The sequence below is a fragment of the Epinephelus moara genome, chromosome 6, assembly GCF_006386435.1.
Source record: "Epinephelus moara isolate mb chromosome 6, YSFRI_EMoa_1.0, whole genome shotgun sequence".
Classification (NCBI taxonomy): domain Eukaryota; kingdom Metazoa; phylum Chordata; class Actinopteri; order Perciformes; family Serranidae; genus Epinephelus; species Epinephelus moara.
The window spans coordinates 39,758,243-39,778,988 of NC_065511.1; the positions used below are offsets into that span (position 1 = coordinate 39,758,243).

The window sequence follows — 20,746 nt, forward strand, 5'->3', positions numbered from 1 at the left end:
TCAAGGCTTCAAAACCTGAGTCCACAAACCAATGTGTTATGTCAGGGCAGCTACGGTTGCTGTTTTATACAATCTATGCACAACACCCATCAATCTCACCAGATCTTAAGAAGCCTGCGAGACACTCTCTGGAGATCCCATTGGAGAACCAGCGACAGGTTGAAGTCTTTGAACCGTCCTTAAAACTGCATCAGAAGTGTTTTTTTCTTCTTCTTTTAAGTTTCTTCTTCTGTGAAGCAGTCACAGCTCAGAGCCGTCTGGAAACATCACTGAGAACACTTTTGCCTGGTTCGACTGGGAGCTAGATGATTCTGCGAGCTTGTGTTTTATTTGCTCTGGCAGATGCGTCTGGCCTCCCTCCGTTTTGGACAGATCACCAGAAACCCAAGGTGGGCCGTATAAATCACAACTGTTTAACGAAGCTGAAACTGTGAAAGACGCTTTTAATCTTTGTGTAAAGAAAAGGAACAAACTCACTGAAAACATGTTGATATACAAACCAAGTATCTATTTAGTTTTGTACTTATGGTACTGTGAACAAGCACTGGGGTTTGTTGCATCAGCAGGATCAGTGTTTGTGTCGTGTGGTTGTCTGTCTGTATGAGATAAATGGATTTTGTATCATTTCTAAAATATCAAATGTAATAAAACTGAAATCTGAAGAAAAGAATCCAAATCTGAAGATGTTTTATATTTTATTAACGATTAAAAGAAAAGTCTGCAACACTTTCTGTGAAGGTCACGTCTCTAATGCGGTACAAGCACATTCAGAGGACATTATAATAAACACATAAGGCTTTATAAAACTATTTATAAATGTTTATAAACATGCATGAAAACTTTTTATTATCAGCAGTGGACATAAAGTGTTAAAAGTATAATGTGTTATACCTCCATTTCAAAATTATGACACTTTATAAACCTTGTTATAAGTTTTTATGCATGATTATAAACATTTATAAAGACTTTTATAAAGACTTGTGTATGCATTATGTCTTAAGAATGTGCTTATGATGCATTACAGACATGACCTTCATCAACAGTGTCACTGAGAAGTCTTCTGTACATCAGCACCAAGACAACAACATCTGTTCTGTAGGAGTCATGATGGAATTACGTCAAACGTCTTCTAATCAAACACGATCTGCAGGAAAATATTCATAAAAATATCTCCAACATTCACCGTCTGTTCAGGTCCAGGTTCTGATCACATGATGCAGTACAAACATTAACCCCACATGTTCCAGACCGACCAATCAGCTTACAGAACATCATCATACAAACATTTACAGGAAGCTGCTGCAGCTACAAGACAACAGTCAGCATTCGGCATCGTCGCCACATCAGTCTGCGTCAAAGAACATTTATCAGACAGTTTTTAAACCCAACCGTTTCATATCTTTGTGAACTGAATCTGTTTGTGTTGTGTCTCAGGTTACAGGACACTGCCATGACATTTCTTTTTTTAAAATTTAGTTTTACAACATCTCTTTGATCAAACAATTAAAAAAATAATTTGGCACATTTATCGATTATTTAAAAGACACTGCTGCAGCTTTAGTGAGCACTGTGCACAAATATTACATATGAGTACTTAAACTCTTGACAATTTAAGATCCCCAGATTCTTCTATTGCAGCTGATGATTTCAATATTAAACAAAAAATTGCTTTCTCATGATTCAGTAAGATCGAGCTGCCCCCTCTGTCTACGTAGCAAACCACAGTGAACACTCATGTAGTCTACTGTCCATTATTACTTGCTTGAATAACATTGATCATCTTGTTACAGTGCAATATTCTGCTGGGAAACCTTGGGTCCTGGCATTCATGTAAATGCTACTTGATGCGCTCCACCCACCCGACCATCATTGCAGACCAAGTAAACCCCTTTATGGCAATGGCACTTGTCAATGGCAGTGTCCCCCCACCAGCAGGACAATGCACCATGCCACACCACAAAAACTGCTCAGGAATGACCCAAGGAATGGGACAAAGAGCTCAAGGCATCGACCTGGCCTCCAAATACCCCAGATCTCAATGTGAATGAACATTTGAGGGACGTGCTGGTACCCGAGAGGTATCCCTGATCCACGGTGGGTCCTCCTTGGACCGGACTTGGCTCTGACTTGTCAAAGCATGGACACAGGATCTCTGGAGGGTGTCCTACAGTGTCTGACACCAATGCTTTTGGGTCCTGTGGGTTGTGAGGTGGGGTACCAGCACATCCCACAGATGTTTGAGAGCCGTTTTGTTTGTGTAGCATGTTACATCGTCCTGCTTGGGAGCCACAGCTACTGAGGAGTGCCGCTGCCATAAAGGGGAGGTACCTGGTCTGCACTGGTGTTTAGGTGGGTGGAGCATGTCTGGTGGAACCACATGAAAGCCAGAACCTTAAGTTTTCCCAACAGAACATTGTATTGTAACAAGATGATCAATGTTGTTCACGTCACCTGTCAGTGGTTTTAATGTTTTGGCTGATCGGTGTATGAATAAATATTTTTTTTAGGGCTGCCCCTTAAAAGTCAGAAATTCGAATCATCAGTTGACTGAGATTGCTTCAAGTCCAGCAGTCGTTTTTTTCTAGTCCGAGTGCTGTGCAGTGTACCTTGGGGGGCGTTTTGGTCCTCGCATTTTGCTGCAGAGTGAGCGCTCTCGACATTAATGTTACCCTTTGGGACAGGCAACTGCGGATGTGATGCAGCGGCACAGAGAAAGAGAGGCTCTGCATTGTAAGGCGACAAGATAAAATTATCTTCTCTCTTCTGCTTGGAAGTGGCTGCTGCAGATTCAAACCTTTAGACCGGGCAGAGTGAACGCTTAAGTACTCTCTATATACAGACTCTACATTCAGTGAATGTAGAGCCTGTAGGCAAACCCTGGAGATCTTGCCTCCGGAAGAAGAGCGGAAGAGCCCTGGTTTCCGGTTGTAGGCTGTTTGTAGTCCGCGTGATATTGACCAATCGCGTTTGAGCCGGCTGCAGTTGTTGCCAGGTTAAACGGTCCGTCTGGTGAACTAACGAGGCGGAACATAATTGTTGTCACTGCAAACTCTGAATCCATCGCAATGGTTTACTTATATATAAACGGAAGTTGGAAACGGAAATTTGCCTCCTCCACCCAAATCAAACCGGAATGCCAAAAAATCGGGGGTCTGCCCCCAGAGGCTGTATCGCCGTCTGCCAGAAGTCAGACGCCGAATACAGCCGATGGGTTCCAAGAATCACTCACCACACTCATCACTCACTGACGTTCTGCTGCTCCGTCTCTGCCACAAGTGTGCTCTGCGCTCCAACAGTGCGGGGCCACACATAACTGAACATTTTATATATTCCAATAGTGCTCCTAATGAAAGGTCCAGCTCCAAAAATAGAACATCTATTAGTGGCAGCAGATGTTTTCATAGTGGCGGACCGCCATAAAGAAATGAATGTGTGGGAAGCCCTGGAGAAGATGTTCTTTGTAACTGGATGCTGCATCTCTAATTAGCTTCATTCATAACTCCATATGAATATTAGCTGACTGGCTGGTCTGGAGCCAATCTCTAAACTTGTAGGTTGACAACGTTGTGAGTCATGATCACGCAACAAGACTTATAAAATCATGAAATCTACAGCTTTTGTCGAGCTTTCATTTTTAAAAATAAAACATGTTCGACTGAACAAAAACTTGAAAACATAACAAAACACTTGTTGACTGCAAAAATCGGCTGTTGTGACCAAATCAGGGTTAAACCTATAAATGTGGTGCGTTCATGGCTTTGTCTGGAAAATCAGGAAAACCCAACGACAGCTCAACATGATAAAAGTCCCAAACAATCAGCAACCAACACAGCAGCAGTTCCTCTAATGTCCACTAGATGCTGCTGTATTGAAGTGGATGTCCATAGTTTCACTTCTGAACTGGATTATATAGTACAACTTATTTGGGTCTGTATTTAAACACAAACTGTCAAAACTGGGGAAAACTCAACAGCACACCTGGAGCTTTAAGTGTTCACCAAGACAGGTATGTTGGCAGGGGAAAGGTGTTATAGTTTTTCACCCTCAGCCGGGCTGGTTGCTCCTTGCTGGTCCCATCTTAGCTCGACTTTGACTCCACCTCTTCTTCCTGGTTTCAGTAAATTACAGGGAGAATATCCGGTGGTAAACGTTCCACCAGACACCTGTCGGGGACAACTCGGTCAGGTGTTCCCAGTCCACGGATCTTTATCCATGTCTTCATCTCCTGTTCAGCTTTCGTCCATCCTGTCGTCCTCCTCTCTGTCGGCCTCTACGCCTTCAGTCCTGCTCTTTACTGTTATCTTCCACTCATCACCAACTTCCTCTCCTATCACTATCCTGGTCTCTCGTCTCTCCTTGCTCACCTCCTTCCTATCCTCCTCTGTCTCCTTTCCTTCCTCCTCGCTGTCCTCCTCTAGTTTTTGAACATCCTCTTTCCTGTCCTCCTCTGTCTCCTTTCCTTCCTCCACACTGTTCTCTAGTTTCTTAGTCTCCTTTTTCTTGTTCTCTGTCTCCTTCCTGTCTTCCACACCTTTGATTGAGTCTTTCCCTTCCTCTACTGTTTCCCCTGGCTGACCCTCTTGATTTGTTTCCTTCCCTTCCTCCTCTGGCCGACCTTTTTCCTTTGTTTCCTTCCCTTCCTCCTCCGGCCGACCCTCTTTCTTTGTTTCCTTCCCTTCCTCCTCTAACTCCTTCCCGTTCTCCGTCCCCTCTTCAACCTCCTTCCCTTCTTCTTCTTTGTCCTCCTGTTTCTCCTCTGAGGTCTCCGGCCCTTCTCCTTGCTCTTGTTCCTCCTCGGATTCCTCTTTGTCTTGTAGCTCCATCAGCTCAGGAGAATATACCCCAAAAGCTTCAGTCCCTAGAAGGGTCTCTGTCAGGGTCTTGAGGAGGTCCAACTGAATCTCCTCTGGTTTCTGATTCATTGTCTTGTCCTCCTCTCCCTCCCCCTCCTTGTCCTCCTCTTTCTGCCCTGACAGAAGACCCGTCAATTCAAACGACTTCTTCCAAAGCTGTGGGAGTTTGTTCAGGTGTGTCAGGGCTTCGACTGACCAGTCCACCAGTAGCTGGGCGACATTTGCTTGAAGCTGGTGGGGAGACGTCTCCTCTAACTCCTTCGGGTTTCCAGCCGCAAACTCTGCCCAGCGTGACAGCAGAAAGCGCTGGAGGACTGGCTTCATGCACATCTCCAGGGGCTGAAGATGGAAGGAGCAGCCTCCAGGAATCACCGCTGGAAGGGTACCCGATCCGCTGATGGTGGTGAGGAATGAATCTCCCATGTGTTCCCGGTGTCGGTCCAGGACCAGCATTGATTTACTGGGCTGAATTGAGCTAGTAACATGCTGTAGCCAAACCTTGTTAGTCCAGACCTCCAAGGCTTCTTCTACTAACAGAGTCTCTGGGCCCGCCTCAAGCAGGATGAACTCGGGCAGCGCTTTTTCAGACAATTGCCTGTTTGCCACCACCAGGGACGGCAACATGGTACCATCTGCCAGCGCTGTCAGATAAACAGTGACCAGAGGTACAGACCCAGTGAGTTCCAGGGCCTCAGAGCAGCGAGACTTGTCCTGAACTAGCCTCAAATCAACAAAGAGACACAACTCATCCATCACAGCTACAGTGTTTTCTGACAGCTTGTTGACCTGGATGATCTTCTTGGTGAATTCCCTAAAGGTCTTGATCTTAGCCTCCAGGGAAAGCGGCAGAGTGCGTGCCAGCGTGGCCTCCCTGCCAATGCTCCGTACACCTAGCCGATGCTGCAGCATGAAGCTCACTGCCCAGTCGTAGGAAATACGGAATGAGTCACTGAAACCTCCCTTCTTCTTCAGCGTGGAGGCTTTGTGGAAGAGGTTGCTTTCAGTGATTGGAAGCTGCTGCTCACGCATGGACAGCACCCAGGCCACCATACGGTCGCCGCCGTTGGCATCCACCTTCTGCTCCTGTTCAGTTTGCTTTAAACGCTTCCTTGCCTCCTTCAACCAGGAGTGGATGAGCTGCGTTTCGGTTGAAAAGACCCTCGATGCTTGCCGGAGTCCATCACACAAAGCGAACAGGGCGATCCTGAGCTGACGGGCGGTGAGGAAATCATCACGCTCTTTAGAGGCAGACGAGATGGTAGATGATTGGGCATGGCTGTTAGTTGTTGATATCAGGTTAGACATAGGATGTTTTACTTCTTTGATAAATTCTTTTTTATCATCTTCAGTTTCTTCATCAATGTCATCGTCATCATCGAATCTCTCGTCATCAAAGTCCAGGTCCTCCACAGGGGCCATCGCATCGTCCATTTTGTCCTTCACCACCTCCCTCACCTCGATTGCTCCACTGAAGACAGAGAATAAAATGAACATTGATCAGTATATAAATTGTCCAAGGTGAGAGCACAGCAAAAAAAAAAAATCACACAAGAAGACAAAGCACTTTTGTTTCATTAAACTCTTCAACTCGACATTGTTCATGAAAGCTGTTCTTGAACCATATGGAGTACATGCACTGTTTGTCTCTTTTGAGGAGTAACACATTCAAGGCTCCCCCAAAGAGTCAGAATCACTGTATGTGCTACTGACATTGAGGAATGGGGTTAGTTTATACTCCCTTTATGTACAAAATTGATACATCCATTTCAAATGTTTTCAGTGTCACAGCCCTCATTCTTCTGTGTGTCTGTTATGACATAGATACAACCGATAGGCTGTGGCTCAGAGGTACAGCGGGTCGTCCACAAATCGAAAGATCAGCGGTTTGATCCTGGGCTCCTCCAGGCTGCATGTCTAAGTATCCTTGAGCAAGATACTGAACCCCAAATTGCTCCCGATGGCTGTTCCATCGGTGTGCGAGTGTGTTAAAACTGAGTAGCAGGTGGCACCTTGTATGGTAGCCTTGGCCACCAGTGTATGAATGTGTGTGTGAATGGGTGAATGTGACTCGTAGTGTAAAAAGCTTTGAGTGGTCAACTAGATGACTAGAAAGGCGCTATACAAATGCAGGTCCATTTACCATTTACCATTTACTAGAGGGCAGAATCCCAAGTTTCACACAACACAAATGAGGCGATGGTGGAGGTTGTAATTATGTTTAAAAAAAAAAAAGAAAAAAAAAAAAAGAAAAGGTGAATATTCATTGTTGCTAATACCATATATCTATTGTTATTCCATTATATGTTTGATGAAAGAAATTACATCAATATAATGTAATCTGGATTTTGTGTTTCTGTTTTACAAATACCATGAAGTGACTTCTCAACCATTTGGTAGAGGCCTATCTTTTATAAACTATGGGGTCTGTTAGGGGAAAAAACATTTGACTTTTGTTATTATTGGCCCAGAGAAATAAAAAATGCAAAGAAAAAAAACCCCTCCGCATACATCTCTTTGAGCAGCAGTTTGCAACCTTTGGTATCACTAGTGTCTTTTTTTTCTTTTAGTGTGGCCCATGCTCCTCCGCTAACATGAAGAGGGCAGGGTTTTATGACCCCATACTGTAGTCAGCCACCAGGGGGCAATTGAGAAGTTATGGCTTCACTTGTTGGGAGCTGATATGTCGTCCATCGTAATTATACAGTCTATGAGGGAGACTCACGACTTAACCCATTGGGAGGAAAAGTTGCGGGCCACAGATGACGCACATTTTAGTTGACAAAATGTTAAAACATTTTTATTCAGTGTATACAAAATAATACAACATTTCTGTTCAGTGTATAGGCTACACATTTTTACAACTGGGGAATGTAAGAACCACTACCGGAGCCACAGGTTGCCGACCTGTTTAAGAAGCTTTCATGGGAAGAACAGAAGATATAGTAACTCAGTCAGCCATCTCACCACCGATATTTTCTAAAAAAAACCCAAAACAATCCATATCAGGGTTTCACAAACCACTTCAGGATATTTTCATGATCTGATCATGACATTAACCAATAACTGTATATAAAGATCGTGTCTCCACCTTGTCTCACTGTACAAAAATGAAGCCAAAATATCAAAGATTCGGACGCTGCCATCTTGTGTTAATGAGTCTGTGCAGTAGCATTCTCTGCAGTAGAGTTATTATAGTTCAGTATTTTCACAAGTTTTTATTTCTATTTTTCAGTTTAGTTTCAGTTGGTTTCCAGAGTGAGTTTGCTCATTTCAGGTTCATTTTTTGAAGCAGGCTGGTGCGTGGCATGTTTCCACATCTTACCTCACTGGAGCAATACCATGTACCAGCCTGCTTTAAAACCTTCACCATCATCCCTATCCCCCAAAAGAAACAAGGATCACAGGACTTCACGACTACAGACATGTCTCCCTGTCCTCGGTGGTTCTTTAGTTCTTTAAGCACCTTGTTCTGTCTAATCTCAAAAACAACCCACTCCTGGATCCAATACATATCACCTACAGAGCCAACAGGTATGTAGACAGTGCAGTCAACATGGCCCTCCTTTTCATCCTCCAGCACCTGAACTCCCCAGGAACCTACGCCAGGATCCTGTTTGTGGACTTCCTATTAGACTTTCTGTCTGATATGACCTATCAGACCTATCAGACTTCCTGTCTGATAGGAAGCAGCACATGAAGCTGGGCAAACATGTCTCTGACTTCCAGACCATCAGCACCAGTTCCCCCCCCCCCCAAGGCTGTGTTCTTTCCTCTGTATACCGACGGCTGCAACTCCAGTCACCAGCCTGCCAGCTCCTGAAGTTCGTGTGATACCATCCTCAGTCAGCTCATCTCTGGTAGGGATGAGTCTGCGTACCATTGTGAAATTGACATCTTAGTGACAACAATTTAGAGCTAAATGCCCGCAAGACAGTGGAGATGATTGCTGATTACTGTCAGAACACAGCCCCACCTGCCCTCATCAGCCTGTGTGACTCCCCAGTCAACCATTTGGAGTTCTTCCACTTTCTGGACTCCTTCATCACTCAGGACCCTTAGGGGGTGATCACACCGAGATGAAATGCTAGAAACGCGACGCCAGTAAAACCATTGTTTTCATATGATACGGCGCGTCTGACCGGCGTTCAAGAGTCTTTTTAGACAGGTGTTTTTCTGGCGTCTTTTAAGACGCGCGTTTTTGTAAACGCTTCTTTTTAGACGTACGTAGACGCTGAAAAGTTAAATTATTTTCAACTTTTTGAGCATCAGATGCCAGTAGCTAGCGCGCATTGAATAAGCGCTTCCAGCGTTTCAAGCGTCTTTGAAGTGTCCGCGTCTCTAGCGTCTCATCTCTGTGTGATAACCCCCTTAGGTGGGAGCTGAACATCAGCTCACTCAAAAAGGCACAGCTCAGGATGTACTTCCTTTGGCAGCTGAAGAAGTTCAACCTTCCAAAGACAATGATAGGGCATTTCTACACTGCCATCACCAGGTCCATCCTCATCTCCTCCATCATCATCTGGTACGCTGCTGCCACCACAAAGGACTAGGGCAGACTGCATCTTATCATACCTCTCCTGAGAAAGTGATAGTAGCATAGTAATAGTTTAGTAATCTTACTGCAGTATTGAGTTTCCACTGTGCGACCAATCGCAAGCAGTGCCATTAATAACCAAAACATTTGACGTGTACTTTGATCTTTTAATTTGGCCCATTAACATGGAGGGAGCAGGGTTAATGACCTATACAACCAGCCAGCTACCCGGGGGTGATCGATCGGTTATGGTGTCACTTCTGGGCAAATGTTGCCCATCTTTAATATACAGTGAAGTAAATGAATAATGAAAACAATCATTAGAAGTGTGCTCAGTGTGGGAAGCAGACTACCTCATATACATCAAATTTAAGAACAACTGATATCAGGTGCAGTAAACTGCTTCTTTCATCACCGCTCCTCCTGGTGGACAGAATAATTATTGCAGCTGGTTTCCACACATGGTACTTGGGGGCATTACGAGTCAGTCCCACGTTCACTCCATCACCACGGGGGATCTCGTTCCAGCCAAAGACCGAGAAAGGTCCCAGCGGCGATCTGCCCAGCCAAAGGGAAATTATAGATGGCTGTGTCTTGGAGTTTTCAAAATAAAATAAAAATTGGAGACTCCATAGAACCCTTGGTAACCATGGTCGTATACCTAGAATAAAAAGGGGACTAGTCTAAAACGCACATTCGTAATTTTGGGCTTTAATTAAAGGTAACACTTAGAAATATCCCATCTCATGTTCAGATTCACTGTCAGTATTGCTGACACACTGCAGCTGAAGCAAAAGCAAACTACACTTTGTGCATATAAAAGAGTCAAAAAGTGTTTGTGGTTAAAAAGCAGTTTTTATAGAAATGAACACAAAACAAATCATTTTCATTCACAGGTTTCACAATGATACTTTTTACAGTTTTTGCGCATCATGCCAGGTATTGTAGCAGTCACGACCGGGAATTAAGCACAATGGCACATCACAGGAGGAGCACTTCACGGGTGTCTTCATTTGGCAGTGCCTGCACTTCAGCCGACCGGTGGTGCTGTGCCCACTGATGTGCACTGGCCTGTGATGTGGTGTGTCAGGAGGTGGTGGTGGTTCATCAGCGGTAGACCCTGCCTCTGCCAGCTCCTGAGCGAGGGTTTCTCTGAACACCTTTTGAGTCTTAGGTAGCCATCCTTGAACCTTCGCAATTTCTTTGTGGAGGAGAAAGGCATTCACGATTGCAATGTCCAGGAAATGATAAAAGAACCACTTATACCACTTCCTGGTCTTGTGGAGGATTGTGTAGTACTTATCCAGGCTGTCAGTGAGATCCACTCTACTTGTGCACCTGGATGAACAGAAAAAACATAACATTGAGAAAAATAAATCAAAACATAAATATCAAGCACACAAATCATTACATTGCAAAGGGTATGAAACAGTTGAATGCACACTACGTACCGGCTGTAATCCTTCACCGCTAGTGGAACAGGGATGTCCTTCAGCACAGAGTGCCCATCAGCACCTTGGACTCTCCTTTGCACTATGTCCTCTTCATGAGCTGTGTGGAGTGTTGAACAAATGAAGATGTCCCTCTGGTTTCGCCAATGGACAAAGAGGACAGAGTCCTTCCTGATCCACCGTATACTTCCGCAGGGAGACTTTGAGTCCAGACTGTTGTCGTTTGTTTTGGGGTATTCAATTCTGTTCCTGCGGATGGTTCCACACGCCCAGATCCTCTTATGAAGGAGGTCACGGAAAAGGGTGGAACTTGTGAAAAAACTGTCGACAAAGAGCTTGTAGCCGGTGCCCAGCCTTTGTGTGTCCATTAGCTCCATCACTGACTCATAACTGAGCCCCTTGCCACTGTTGCCCTGGATGTTTCCCTTGTGGACAAGGAAGTCCCACGTATAACCACTCTTGGAGTCCACCAAAATAAAGAGTTTATATCCCCTGCAAACAGGCTTATCTTTCACATACTGTTTTAGCCCAGTGTGGGAGCTGGGGGCAACCATTCGCTCATCAATGGCAATTTCCTGGTTAGGATGATAGCTCTTTTTGCAGGCTTCCCTCATCTCCTTATAGAGGGGCTTTATTTTGCAAAGATGATCAAAGGCTGCTGTGCCTCTCCTCCTCCTGTTAGCAGCCTCCTTCACTGAGCTACTGAGGTGAAGGGACTTGCAGATCCTCTCAAACATCTTACTGGTCATTACCCCTCTTGGGAACTGCAAGCTATAGAGGTTACCCCCTCGCCAATAATCAGTATATGTGGGGCATACTACTACACTCATGAAGATGACCAAGGACATGAATGAAAACATGTCCTGTAATGTCAGATCGATCCATGGGTCGGCGCGTGTTGAGTGGTGCCTCAAGCCAAAGTCATTGGTGTTTTGAATTACTGTCTTTAAAATAGAGTTAGTAAAAAAGAGCTGGAAAAGCTGCAGGGCCGTGTATGGGTATGAACATTTGAGCTGGGGTCCTGGTGGACGGGAGGGTTTGAAGGTGGGCTGTGGTGGTGTTATGTCTAGGTCGTCAGTATCATTCCATTTCTCTCCAGATGTACTGGTTGACAACCTAGTTTGACTGTGGCTGCCTCTCCATCTCCCTCTCCCTCTCCCTCGTCCTCGTCCTCGTCCTCTGCCTCTTGGTCTCCCGCTGGCACTACTTCTCGAGCGATTTGGGGAATAGGACTCCTCTCCTGATGAGGTACTGTCCTGCTGCTCCTCTGTACGTGGCCGCTTGCTGACTGGAGGAGAAGTATCCGGTTCCCAACTTGTATCTGAATCTTCATCAGATGATTTTCTACTATGTGGGAATAAAGAAACAACACTTAGTCATTTGCCAAACTAGACAAAAAATTCCATCATTAAAATTTTACCATCTTCTCTATATTCTACTTAATCCACTTGGTGCCTCACATGTCAGCTGTGCACACAGTAAAAGTTGATCGGTTAACTGCTAAGAATATTTCTGACTGTTATGTAGACCAGTCTATAGGTTGATTTTGCTTCTCTTCAATTTACTGCACCAATCAGGTCTGTTGAGAGCTAACTAGCAATCGAGTGTGCAAGCACCTCTATTCTGAGCCACAAACACTGTTTAGTATTGTTAATTATCACTTGTAGCACCGTTAGCATGGCTAGCAGTGCTAATATAGTTAAACAGTACTAAAGGAGTTTTGCGGCTCAAAATGAAGCTGCTCACTCTCTGGAGTTACCTGGGGGAGACCGGAAGGTGGCAGCAACCCCACAGCAATGGCATGCCGCCACCAGGATAGCGTTTCCAGTGGTGATCACAAATGAGTGGTGCCTTTAGCTAGCTCCCATCAGATCCAGTTGGTGCACAGAGCTGAGCAGCTAAGGCTAACGTTAGCTGACAAGTGGAGACTGGAAGGCTGGCAGTGGACACTATGCTTCCAGAGGGTGCATTGTGGGCATGATGGTTCTGCACGCTTACGCAGTTAGCTGGCTAGCCAGGACACAAGAGATTCCCATATGTGTATGAAACAATTGCTCAGCAAATGATGAACTGAACTGAGGGCTAACCAAAACAAAGCACATCTTGATGCTGTTACTTTAAGTGGCTTGCTATTCAGTGCAAGACCTATGAAAACATGAAGATTCTCAAATGTTCCAGCAGTACCAGCCCATCTATCTCCTCAGTCACAAAGCGCTTGTTGACAGGACCAGTCCTGCATCTCTAACGCGTTAAAATACAGAAAGATCCACTTAACTCACTACTGACGTGTCCAGGGTATGCACCCTGCTATTCCCCTGATGACATTATACTGTGAACAGCAAAGCCATGTTAAAATCATCAGGAGAGCAAGTTAGCTGTTAGCAACCGATAAGCAGCAAAGTCCTGTGCTGTGTTTAGCTGAAGGAGCTAACGGCTGGTAGAGCTATAGTAGATAACATACTATCAAAGCTAACAGCTGACTAAGCTACACACAGCAGGACTGAGAGTTTCTGTACAGAGGACACTGAAGTGTTAAATAGTGGACTGCAGTTTAATTTGAAAAGACAAGTTTACACTAAAATGTGCTGAAGTACTTCTGCTGAGTACAGTTAGGTGGTAAAAGGACTTTGAATTTGGAGTTACAGACACCTCTGTCAAAGATGGAAATAACCACATACATTTACTCATGCTCTGTACTGAAGTACACTGCAGAGGTCCTTGTACTTTCTTAACAAAAGGTGTACATAGCTGTTATAGATTACAAACTGCTCCACTTAAACTAGGGATATCAGTTTCATTTAATTTTGCTTTCCGAAGCCTGACGCCCATTAACGGTTAAAAATATTGGGCCATCTTGGCTGAAATGCCTTTTCAGTGTTGCACAGAGGTCAGGTACAGTGCCTGTGGAGAGGCAGACTGGGATGATAGTTCCCATTTTTAAAAAAGGGGACTAGCGGGAGTGCTCCAATTACCGGGGAATCACACTGCTCAGCCTCACTGGGATATTTTATTCCAGTGCGCTGGAAAGGAGGCTTTGACCGACTGTCGAACCTCAAGTTCAGGAGGAGGAATATAGAGTCCATGCTGGCTATGGAACAGTGGACCAGCTCTTTGCAGGGCTGCTGGAGGGGTCGCAGGAGTTTGCTCATCCAGTCTACATGTGCTTTTTGGACTTGGAGAAAGCTTACAACTGCATCCACCTGGAAGTCCTGTGGGGGGTATTGCTGGAATACAGGGTGTCGTGGTTGCTGCTACGACCCATCCAGTCCTTGTATAACCAAAGTAAGAGCTGTGTTTGTATACTTTCCAAGTCAAACACTTTTGCAGTGGGTGCTGGCCTCTGCTAGGGTTGTCCCTTACCATTGATCCTTGTTGTGATATTCATGGACAGGATCTCAAGGCACAGCCAGTGGAGCAGTGTCTGGATGGGCTGGATTGCATCTCTGCTCTTTGCAGATGATGTAGTTCTGTTGGCGTCATCACACCATGACCTCCAGCATGCACTGGGGTGGTTTGCAGCCGGGTGTGAAGCAGTCGGGATGAGAGTCAGCATCTCCAAGTCTGAGGCCATGGTTTTCTTCTGGAAAATGATGGATTGCCCATGCTGGGTTGGTAGAGTTAATGCCCCACACAAAGGAATTCAAGTATCTTGGGGTCTTGTTCACAAGTGGGTAGTTGTGATTGGGTTGCCTACTTGGCGCCCTCAGTGAGATGTCCAACTGGTAGGAGGCTCCTAGGCAGACCCAGAATATGATTTTTTTTTATATATATATCTCATCTGACCTTGGAACGCCTCGGGATCCCCAGGAGTAGCTGGAAAACGTTGTTGAGAAGAGGGACGTCTCGGGTACCTTACTCAGCCTGAGTGGGGCGGTGTCCTAAGAGGTGAAGTTTTAATGTTATGTTTGTCTTTTATTTTATTTTCTGCTGGCTTTGCTGACAAACAACCAACTAGCTGCATTAGCATGCGGAAACATAGTACCCATTGTCCACCCTCTGGTCTCCACTGGTTAGCTGGCCTTAGCCGCTCTGCGCAACATCTGGGAGTTAGCTGGCTGGCAGCATTGCTCATTACAGAGTTTTCCACAAGCATCGACTGTCAGCAGGATAGCCAGACATTGCGACATTTCCAGCTAACTACTATCTTTCTGTTTCAAATCACGTCATTGTCACCTTTTTATTGATTTTGGTCGCTCTTAACTAAGTTTTAACCAGAAAAAGGATTCTAGTCAACTCTTAAGTTATCAGAGAGACAAGCTGAGTTAACGTTAGCGGTAGCTCCAGTCCGTCCCCCCCGCTTGGAGGTCTTCTGTCAACCGAAGAGTGTCAGAGAAGCCCATCTTGGCCATGTCCCAGTCTGGGTCTGATTGTTTTGGAGAAGAGGAGACGTCTGCGGATTATTTGGCTGCCTTTGATTTTGAATGCATTTTCATTTTGCAAAGTTTATTTTCATTCCTGGAGAGATAACGTTAGCTACCAAGGTGGCTGATTTTACACTCTGATTCCATCACTGCAGCTCAGAATAATATGATATACCTGTGTGATGAGAACTGAAAATAAAAACCTAAAGACCATCTGAACATTTCATGCACTAATGGAAAACTAACTCATTCACTATTGCTGCTAGAAACACCGTTGTGGTGGCTGGACGACATTGCTGTGGAAACAATTTGGCCATCATTAAGTCTCCCCCCAGGTAGCTCTGGTGAGCAAGCTGCTTCATTTTGAGCCGCAAAACCCCTGTAACATTGTTAACTTGCACCACTAGCCTGCTTACAATGCTAACGGTGCTAACAGTGATAACATGATTAACAATAAAAGGGGATTTTGCAGCTAGAAATGAAGTTGCTTACTTACAGTGAGACCTGTGGGGAGACCTGAGGGTGGGCGCAACGTTTCTCCAGCAGCGCTGTTAGGTTGGACCGCTGTTACTAGTGGTAATTGCTGAATGACTGGCGCTAGCTAGCTCCCACCAGACCCAGGTGGCGTGCAGTGCAGTAAACTGAAGGGTAGCAAAATTAACTTACAGAACGGCATGTGTAACTGGTCAAATATATTCTGGGCATCCCTAATGATAACAAAAGTGAAGAAACAATATTTTGATTTTTGAATGGCTAACATTGACTTTGGGGTGGTTTAAATTGTTCTTCAGAACGGTTTTGGTATGGTGGTGAAAAGTTAGTCTGGAGCCCTGCCCCAACAGGTCAGCAGACTCAGTGTGAAGGACACGGGGAAAGACAGTCTACAATATGTGTATCCATAACTTAAACTAAAGCTTAATTATATTGAAGTGTACAGTAATATATAAACTATATTGTTATAATTATAATAATAAAATACTTACTTGTCAAGAGTAATGTCTCCTTCCTGCAGAAACATTGCCAATGCCTTGGAGTCAACAGACGGCATTTTGCTCTCTTCATCAGATATTTCGACGCTTTCACAAGGAGTACATTCTTCCAGTGCTTCTTGGAGCGTATAATTCATTTTCCCTGTACTTTTCACCATTATTTCCTCTCCAAAGTCTCCAAAACTCTCAGAACCCACACTTTTTGCCTTTTACAAACGAACGCAGATGGCACTGGCAGCAGGTAGTTCTCCCTTTACGCGCAGACTTCCTTGTTGTGGCTTTAAAGCAACCCACTGATACTGCATATCTTCATTTTCGGAATGTCATTGGCTATATAAAGTGTCAGTCATTAGCACATCAGTTGATATTGGCTTGGTCTTAACATTAATGAAGAGGGTCAGGCACTTCCTTTCAACAGCTCTCGTTGGCTATTGTAGACTATGGACAGGACATGGAAGCTCCTATTGAGTCAAGCGAGGTGTCAATCCAAAGGTCAGAGTGCAGTCGCCGTTCTCATACCAAGATATTGGTAATGTTATTGCAAACAGGAGATATGATGGAGAATATGTGGAAAATTAGGTACATCTGCCGGCTACATTGAAGTAATCCAACAGCAGTCTGTAGGTATTTGTTGATCTAATGGTTTGCCGGATTGGATATCTGGACCTTTGCTAATGTATCAGGATCCTTTCTGTTGGAATGTTATTGATCAGTGGATCATAATGAGGCTTCATGGGTGAATTTGTTTATTTGATGGTGGTCTGAGCTGTGGATTGTACGTGCTGTTGTGACTGTGTCTTGAAATGGTTTGCATCATTCGAAATCTAAGTTTTCCAGACACGTCAGATGAGTTACAGGGCTCCAGACTAACTTTTTACATCGATTGCACAGATACACCCAACGCTTTCATTTGGGTGCACCCAAGAACTTTCACTGGGCCTTTTTGCGCTGCAATAATACATTTTAAGTTACTTTTTAGGATAGTTTCCTTATACATCAGTAATTTCTTAACACATAATGTAAATGCAAATGCTGAAGATGTTGGGTCAGGATTGGGCATTGTACTGAGGACAGAGTTGATGATGTCGGGTCTGGGCTGGGCCAGAGACTGATGTAGCGAGCATCACAGCGTATTTATTGACAAAAAAGGTCAACAATCCTCTTCATTATGAATTACTGGTATGTTTTAAGGTTACAATGTCGCTCGAGGGGGTGCACAGTGTGGTTTCACAAATACACACCCAGACACGACATGTAAAGCTCACCAGTGAAACCAATAAAAATAATTTATTGCACTGATTTTTGGTTGCATGTGCGACTAAAATGGTCTCACTCTGGAACCTTGAGTTACCACTTAAATACAGCATGGCTGTGTACCTAAGTTTTATTACATCAGCATGTTCCGAAATTAACAGCATATTAAATAAATAAGAGGAATAAATGTTGTATGTGGATAGATTAAAGGAAAAAGATTACCTTATTTTGTCCTTGATAAATCCAACCTTTGCTGATCCTGTTAAAAACATCAAACATCTATTGTCAGAATCTTTAATCATGCAAAGTCAAACAGTTACAAATAAACTTCTTAACCTTTTGAAATTAACTGTTTATAATACGGACCTTTGTTTACAGGTGACAGGCCGTGATATTCCCAGAAGCAGTTGGACTGATTGCACAGGTTTGCTTGACAGATGACGCAGCCGTACACACTCTCATGGCGGATGTTCTTCAAGTTGCAGTTCTTGCACCTCTTGGAGATGGCGCTAAGCTTCACCATCCTGTGTCTTTCTTTAACCTTTTCCTCTGGTGCCTCCACCCTCATCCCGCGCGAGCTGGCAATCTCCATGGTCTCAAAGTATTTCTGAGCACATTTGGCGAGCTGGTTTCCCAATCGCTTTCTGAAGTTAACTTGAGTAAAAAGGCCGTCTTGCACCCAGGCCGGTGGGTTCTCTTTGCGGCTCTCCCGCAGCACGATGAAGGCGTTGACAATGCTCAGGTTGACCAGAAACCAAAAGAGGCTGCGCCAGTGTCGGTCCTGAGGGATTCCTCCCAGAGGGTTGCAGGCTAGCAACTGTTTGCAGATGTCAACCCCTCGCATGTTCTCCTGCAGGAGGCTGAAGGCTATGGGGCGGGCAATGGGGTCCAGTTCACCCGCTTTGGTCTGAGACCTCCTCCAAACAGTGTCCTGTTCACCTGGAGCTGCATTAGTTGACAGGCAGCCCATTTCTTTGGTGTCCCTCCAGCGAGTGGCCAGCAGGGGGCCAAACTGTCTCTGCAGGAAGTCCCCAGGTTTCTCAAGCTGGCCCTCCTCCCACAGCTCTTTGGGCAGGATGGAATTACGTGGAGGGAAGGAGCTGGAGGCATAGATGCCCTGGTCCAGAAGCTTCTGCATGAGTGGGACAGACGTAAGTGAATTAGCTAGGTAAAGTTGGTGGTGTTTGTCCTCCAGATCCTTCACCAGCTCCGGCACCACAGTGAAGCCCGGCTCCTGGCCCACCTTCTCCCCCACCTGGATGAAGAAGCGGTGGCAGTAGCCGGACTTGGAATCACAGAGCAGCCACACCTGAGGTTGGGTCTTTGGATTCCCTTTGGCATTGCAGCGCTCCTCCTCCAAGCTGGGCAGCAGCGCTCTGTCGATGCTCAGGCAGCAATTCGGCTTGTAGGCGTCCCACATAGCTCCACCCAGAATATCCAGCATCTGCCTGAAGATGTGCAGCGGGTCACTGGGGTTACTGATGCCACGATACTCATCTGTGGCGAAGCTGCCCATGCGGATACTGGCAGCAATCTGCTTGAAGCGTTTGAAGCTCATGGCGCGGTAGAAGGTATAGCTGTTGTCGTAGTGATTCCAGGACCAGTAATGTGAAAGGTCAGGAAGATTCTGGATCCCCATCAGAATGACCAGGCCGATGAAACCTTTGATCTCATGGGTTGTGACAGGGACCCAGTCTGGGTAGCAGGCGCCCAGGAACTGAGAGGTCTTGACATGGGTGTTGGTCTCGTTGGTGATCAGCTCTACGAGTGCTGAAGGAAAGAGCAGGTTAAAGAAGTCGATGGCGTCCGTGTTCTTGGACAGGAAGTGACGAGGCCCACTGGTCTGTGTGAACGACATGATGGGGGACTTGGAGCTGTTGCTCTCTGATGGATTTTTCCAACACTCTGCTAACCTCCAGGATGGATCAGGCAAGTCCTTGTTCTGGGCTGTTTCCCTCTCTCCTGAGCGCTGATCTTCACTGTGGCAGAACTGGATGTCAGGTTCAATGTAGGCTGAAAAGAAGAGACAAATTTACTTTGATTTATCATTTTTCTGGTAACATCAATATCAAAACAAATTCAGTGTTCCTTAAAACTAACTTAAAACTCAAAGATCTGTAGAGACTTTTCAAATCTCCTGCAGCACAATCCATTTCTTCATTGTTGATCTGGTTTCAGTAAGTGTCGAACTCTCGGTTTCTCCACAACAGAACATCTACCCAGCTAGTCCATACAAACAGGAAGTGGTGCTGAGGGAGCTGCAGCAGCGCCTGATGGAGGTTGTATTTAAAACCCACACTGACATGGGGAGAACATGCAACTCCACACAGAAGGGCTTCCCCAGGGTTCAAACCCTGACCCATTGTTGCTTTTTTAAAGTATGCTTAAATATATAAATCTGAATACATATAACACTATTAACAGATTTATTTAATAAATAAAACCTCACCCAACTATAATAACACTAGAAAGTTACAATACAGTAATACTACTACTACTGCTTCTAATGACCAATAATTGTCTCCATAACTCAGGAGAGACTCAGCAGGTGGACATTTCTTCATTATCAGTTAAGGAGCGGCTGAGATCGTCACAACAATGAGAATATAGCTGGTCAACCTTGACAGTCCACCTTAAATGAGTCTGGTCAGGTTCCAATGGGAGGCTAACTTCACTAACGAACTTCAAGGCGAACCATCTTCACTTTCATCAGCAAGGGGCAAAGAACACACTCGAGCTTGGCTTGGCTCTTGAGTTTAGGCATTTATTTATACTTCACAGTCTGCTCCGTGAGCCGCAGCCTCACTGTCCTCCGCCACGTACGCACACACACTCTCTCTCTTCCTCTCTCGAAACAATCCTGCACTTAAGTGAGCCACCAAAATCTGGGTTGCGATTCATTTTGGCACCGGTCGTATAGGAGCCCCTGCAGTTTCGGTAACAAACCCTACACCTGACTGGGATCCAGAGCTCACTGGGAAACTACATCAGGCACTGAAAGTATTTTGAATTCATTCCTAAATTTGCCAGGAAGCCAGTGTAACAAAACAAGAACCAGGGTTAGTGTGGTATTCAGAGATTTATTGCGACAGGATGATGTGGAGACGTGGACGGGCTGAAGGAGTCATTAGAGAAGTTTCTCTGGATGTTTTTGAGGGTAATAAATTTTAGAAGTTAACACAATGATTCTTCTCTAAACTGGCAGCAGATCATGTTGGAAGCCATCTTGATTTGTAAACACACTGTTCCAGATACAATACTGTTTATTTCTACAGCGTCATGGCGTCAAGGAGCGAGACTGAAC

The 20,746-nt window shown here is 45.0% G+C and overlaps 1 protein-coding gene across 6 annotated transcripts in view; it reads right to left on the reverse strand.

The window, feature by feature from the left end:
- Positions 1–681: 681 nt before the first annotated feature.
- Positions 682–20,746, reverse strand: part of pogzb (pogo transposable element derived with ZNF domain b) — a 38,326-nt gene continuing 18,261 nt past the window's right edge. For 4 of the 6 annotated variants that reach the window (XM_050045719.1, XM_050045717.1, XM_050045716.1 and 1 more), the window contains exons 17-19: positions 17,809–19,455; positions 17,665–17,701; positions 682–6,321 (exon numbers count right to left, since the gene is read on the reverse strand). In XM_050045719.1, the coding sequence (XP_049901676.1) occupies positions 4,230–6,321; positions 17,665–17,701; positions 17,809–19,455 (3,776 nt within the window). In that variant the 3' untranslated portion in view covers positions 682–4,229. Of the gene's footprint in view, positions 6,322–8,711; positions 10,726–10,838; positions 12,186–17,664; positions 17,702–17,808; positions 19,456–20,746 lie in introns of those variants that run through there. The other 2 variants (XM_050045721.1, XM_050045720.1) reach the window with 2 other exon arrangements.